Below are 5,763 nucleotides of genomic sequence, written 5' to 3' on the forward strand. Positions count from 1 at the left end.
TAGCTGCGATGCAAACTCCCACACACAATCACACCGGATAATTATCCGTCAAGTTCCTTGGGAGCTGTCGTCGACTGTCAGCTCTCTAAATATTCTAAATGTCAAAAACCACATTCAACATAGAAACAGTTAAAAATGTGATGAATTGGCCAATCAAAAGGCAACACTGTGGCATGAATCACGAAAAATTGGTCAACCGCGTATCAGGCCAGTATCGACTACCACCGGAGTACTATTTGTTCCGGTTTGTTTGTTCCATATTCATTAATGTCTCCCGGCGAAATTCATCCGATTGTGGGGAGGTCAAATGCGCAAATGCGCCAAGGAGTGTTCATACGTCGATGAGTTACACTCAACATTGACGAGGCACAAGGTACATATTACTTGGTCTTTTTTCATTGTGTAAGCTTAGAGTCGTTACTTCCATGGACTTCCATGACTTCTCCATCATTTTTTCGAGTGTTATGAGCGTCTTACTACGTACTACTAGTAATCAAAAATCCGGATAACATCCGCAAAATCATATTTTATCCGGGTCCGGATAAAATATCGGCGGGAAAACTGGCTTGTCCAAATCGTGCGCGCTGGCACCAAGAAGAAGAACCTGACGTATACTCAGAGGCAACATCTACTTCTGCACCTCTTGAAGGTCTGCCTTCCGATTGGCAAGCTACCTCGAGGCACAGTTAAGTGCATGGCGACTTTGTTTGATTGTGACCCAAGGACTGTTCATCGTATTTGGACACGCGCCTCTCTTGATTGCTCCGGCGTGCAGGCCATATGTGCTGATGTATCTTCTCGAAAGAAGACAAGAAGTGGGCGAAAGATTAAATACATTAACCTTGCAGATCAGCTACACAAAGTCCCTTAAGCTCGTCGAACCACCTTTAAGTCCATCGCAGCAGCAATGGGATTGCCGCCGTCGACACTTCATGACTACTTCAAATGAGGGGTCTTCTCGAAATACTCAAGCAACATCAAACCTATATTGACTCTGGCAAACCAAGCTGCTCGACTAAAATGGGAACTTGACCATGTCCGCCACGAGAACGGTGAGCTTGTGTTCGACAACCTCATGGACTGTGTGCACATTGATGAGAAATGGTCTTTCATGACACGACTCAAGAAGGCATATTACCTCGCTCCGGGTGAAGTGCCGCCTCATCTGACGTGCAAATCAAAACGGTTCATCCAGAAAGTGACGTTCTTGTCGGCTGTTGCTCGCCCACGCTGGGATGGCACTCGTCAGTCATGGTTCGACGGCAAGATTGGAACGTGACATTTTACCGAAGTCGTGCCTGCCAAACGTACAAGCAGCAACCGTCCAGCTGGACACCCTGTCCTTCAACCTGTCAATGTGACGCGCGACGTGTACCGACGTATGCTCGTCGACAAGGTTATACCTGCGATTCGCGAGAAGTCGCCCTCAGCGCCGATGAAGTTGAAGATCCAGCAAGATAACGCCAAACCACACGTCCTCCCGAATGATGCCGAGGTGGTTGCCGCATGCAACAAGGATGGCTGGGCCATGTCCATCGTATGTCAACCGCCGTATTCACCTGACTTTAATGTCTTAGATCTTGGCTTTTTCCGCAGAATCAATCGCTACAATCGAATCATCATTCAAGGACCGTGGAAGACATTGTTGCCGCTACCATGGATGCGTGGAATGTGGTGGATCCAAGCATGTTGAGTCGGAACTTCATGACCCTACAAGCCTTCTTCCAAGAAGTCATTCGATCAGACGGAAATAACAACTACAAGATACCGCATTTGAAGAAGTCGATGCTCATGGCGCAGGGGAAGTTGCCCGAGTGTCTACCGTGCGACCGCTCTGTGTGGGCTGATGGGTGCTCCAAGCTGAGCTGCGTGGACTTTGACAACCTGATGAGTACTCTACAGGTGGAAGTGAACGCAAAATTGGACTTGGTTGAGCTATGCAACGTGATGGAGGCGCTTAACATCGACGACGAAGCCGACGATGGATTTACTGTGGACGTGATGAAAATTTTGCAGCTTTAATTGTTACGGAGCGAATTTAATGTCTTCTTTCTTGTATTGGATTTTTGTTATTTTAATTGAATGTCAAGTCGGACATTCTTTTTCGGATGGAGGTAGTACATGTAGAAGTACCCACGTGGTGACTAAAAAATCGCATCAATAGACTCCTCGATTGTACACGTACGTGTGCACCTTGGATGCTGCAGACATTGAATGTAATTAATCAAATCAATATCTAAGACATTGAAGTCTGGGCTCTTTGGTGGCTAGTTTGCGATCTTGATACATTGAATTCCCTTGGAAACAAGCATATTTCCCTATTGACAAAGCGATGGGGGCGAGCATTGTCTTGTTGAACGGCAGTAGTACCACGAAATCTTACCGGGAATTTCTCTTCAATTGCTGGTACACCTTTTTGACCCTAGCGTTGGGATAAACATAACCGTTGACACTAATCAAAAAAATATTTAAAAAAATATTATAAAAAATAATGATGTTCATTCACCATGGCGCCCTTATGGTGGTTCTTGCACGAACAGACGGCAGTCGTTTGGTCATCGATCGGATAGACATCAATTTTGCCGCCATACTCTGTCCTATTCTGCGGGTCGTAGTGTGCGCGCGCAACAGCAGCGAGGAACTTAACCTACGATACTCGTGACTGGCTTGAACGCGTCACAACTCACTTTCGTGCCTTGGTCGCTGAACTTGCAGGTAAACTGCACGCCAATTGGATAGAAACGGGTCATTATCTTGTAAAATTTCACACCGATGGAGGCCACATTTGTGCGCTTGCGCTTGTTGGAACGTACAGCCAAAGGCAGTTCTGTTGATGTGCAAAGAATTTCAATATCTTCTATTGTAGCTCAATTCTGATGCAGTCTCCAAATGATACTGTGCCATAAGGATAAGAAACACAAGATTAAACCATGCGTAACATTGCTACATTGAACCCAAATTAGCCTCTAGTAGCCTGTTTTACCTCCTTTTGCTTCCAGAACAGCAACACAGCGACGTGACATCGAGTTGATGAGGGCATCGATGGTGGTTCGGTCAATTCTTGACCAGGCGGCCTTAATCGCGTCAATCAGATCACCAATGCAGGTAAAATGTCTCCCATTAGCAGAAACAGTTCGCGCAAGGATACCCCACAAGTTCTCAATGGGATTTAAATCCGGGGAGAGAGGGGGATGGTCAAACAAGTTGACATTGTAGTCGGCCAAAAACGACATCGAGTACTTCGACGTGTGCACAGAGGCACCGTTTTGCATGAAAACGAAATTTTCGCTATAATGTTCATGTGCGAATGGAAACAAATAGTTCCAAGTGTATCAACATAGGCAGCAGAGTCTTGTGTACCGGTAAGAAAAGCGAGACTCGAAAGTCCCGCAGACGTGAAAGCCCCCCAGACCATGACACCGCCGCCTTTGTTGCGCCGGGCAAAAAACGAGTCCGCCTCTACCCGCAAGTCGTGCCAGTAATACTGGAGGCCATCTGGGCCGTCCAGATTAAATCGATTTTCATCAGACCAAGTGATCTCGGACCATTTTGGAGGATTCTCCAAGTTTCGCTTCGCATAGTCTAGGCGCGTTTTCTTATGATGTGGTATGAGCGCGGGCGAAGGTTTACGCTTGCAGTAAGCAAGCGTTTCGGTTGATTGAAGGCGTCTCTGGCAGGTACGAAGAGACGCCTCAATGTCGAGGCTCGTTTTAAGACTTCTAGCGCTTGCATCAGTCTTAGACGCCTCTCGAACCAGGAGGCGATATTCCCGGCCGAGAAGTTTGGTCGCCTTTCGTCCTTGGAATTTAGTTCCATAGGACTCTTGATTGTTGTGATACGTATGGACGGTCTTTACAGACCGTCCAATCTCTTTTGCAATGCCTCGCATTGACATTCGATGACGCCAAAGCGCCAAAATCATTCCTCGTTCCATGTCGCTGAGGATCGTTCCGTGGCCCATGATTTTAGGGTGAATGCGTCGCAAAAGTGTACTTAAGTAGGCCTAGAGGACTAGTTTAGTCTATGTGGAACAAATTTGCAGTGAAAACTACTTCCTAGGCGAAGATGTCAATGAGTTTCTATCCTTGTGGCGCGGCTGAAATGGTCGACTTTTTGAATGTGGCGCCATAAAATCCGCGCCAGGTCGCCTTTGGCGGCAAATCATACACCAAAATGACCGTCCAATCATAACGAATACAGCATGCCTTTCGGGTAACATGAAACTTCATTGGTAGACATTTTTCGATCAAAAATGATGCGTTTCTAACCATGTGGTGCGGACTTTAAACCATCACTGTTTCGCGCACGAAGTCTTGCGTGCTGCTCCATTTACCAGCACCGAGGTAGTTCTCCATACAGTTCTCTGCGTGCATTTGAGTCGCTGCAGCATGTCAGGCAACGGCCAAGAAACGCAGGTACGAAACCAATTCTTGAATAACTACTGCTTTGTTCTTGTAGTCGCTCGCAACCGCACAGCTTGTTGAACGCGGCACCAGCGATCGCAATCGTTGTCGAGCGCGGCAGCGTTGCAGAGTCCTTCGGGGGAGGTGCGTCGTCACGGTAGTTTTGACGCCGCGTTCGAACGAGCAAACTATAGAAAGCCAAAGTTCTTAAAGTTTGCTCGTATTAGCTGTGTCGAATTCGGAGGTAGGAACACAAGGAGTATATGTATAAGCCATAGGCCGCACAAATCATGTTCTTTTTGCAGTGGTGGGAGGAGTAGTTGTAAAAGAACGAGGACGACAGGTCAAGCATTGTGGCACCGTAGCGTCCTGTCACCGAATGTGAAGTGCGAACTGCTGAATATGGCTGAGTTTATGATTGCATTAGTTGCAGGTGTCACAAACGCGTCTTCCGCCGGGCACCCGTCCAAGGCGTTTGTCTCGCAAGACTGACCAAGCAAGATGAACGCAGATGGCAAATGTAGTGATCATACGGATCTTACTAATGATGTCGCGACGTATTGTGAGCGAGGTCGGTATGAGACGGCAGTTAGCCGCACCTGCACCCGCGACATGGCAGATAGCCGCACTCGCGACAAGGCATCTAGCCGCACCCGCACCCACGACACGGCCGCTTGAGTATTACAGAGTGATCTTCAGCTAGAAAGGTTTAACGATGACAATCGAATCACTTCCAAATTTCCTCTGCGCTATCAACTCCCTACAACAAGAGGGCACCTCCAGCAGACTCGGCATATCCAGGAATTTGGTGTCGTCCAGAAAATCGATGCATCACCTTGCTTGGATGACCTTGATCAAATACTTCAATTGAAATACTCGAGAGATTGAATTTGGGACAAGCAAAGAAGCTGTTGTTTGGTTGGCAGCCATTTTCCGACTTCGAATTACCTTGGCCAATTATCTTTCCTATTTTACGAGTTAGCAGTAAATATTTTAGTCGTTAGGCCCTGGTCTGGGAATCAAATGCTTCATGTCTGACAATTTGACAACCATTGGTTCAATTTCCGGAAATCCGGAAAACGTTCATGCTTGGGTTCTGGCTCACGAGACAGAGACTCTCCATCCACGCCTGGAACAATCATTCGTGTTTCCACTGGTGCCCCCGAACCAGCCTCTTCACCACCGACATGGAGGAGGCACAGAATAACGTTCAAGTTCATAGTTCAGGTGAAAGGAAAGTAGGAAGAACATCACAGTCTCATGACAGTACATAGAGTCTACTTCTGAGCCCACCGCAAGGTCCAAGCGCGCCAAGAAGCAAGCGCCACGCCAGACCCTTTGGTGCAACGAGAGCGTCGAA

General features: G+C 47.4%; 1 protein-coding gene across 1 annotated transcript; it reads left to right on the forward strand.

Annotated features, from left to right (window-relative positions):
* Window positions 1-1,435: 1,435 nt before the first annotated feature.
* On the forward strand, window positions 1,436-2,022 carry H310_05604 (hypothetical protein; the record flags this gene model as incomplete). The annotated part of the gene is made up of 2 exons (XM_008870359.1): window positions 1,436-1,537; window positions 1,597-2,022. The coding sequence occupies 2 exons, from the start codon at window positions 1,436-1,438 to the stop codon at window positions 2,020-2,022; spliced, it is 528 nt and encodes a 175-aa protein (XP_008868581.1).
* Between the last annotated feature and the right edge of the window lie 3,741 nt (window positions 2,023-5,763).

This window comes from Aphanomyces invadans (assembly GCF_000520115.1).
Source record: "Aphanomyces invadans strain NJM9701 unplaced genomic scaffold supercont1.9, whole genome shotgun sequence".
Classification (NCBI taxonomy): domain Eukaryota; phylum Oomycota; class Saprolegniomycetes; order Saprolegniales; family Verrucalvaceae; genus Aphanomyces; species Aphanomyces invadans.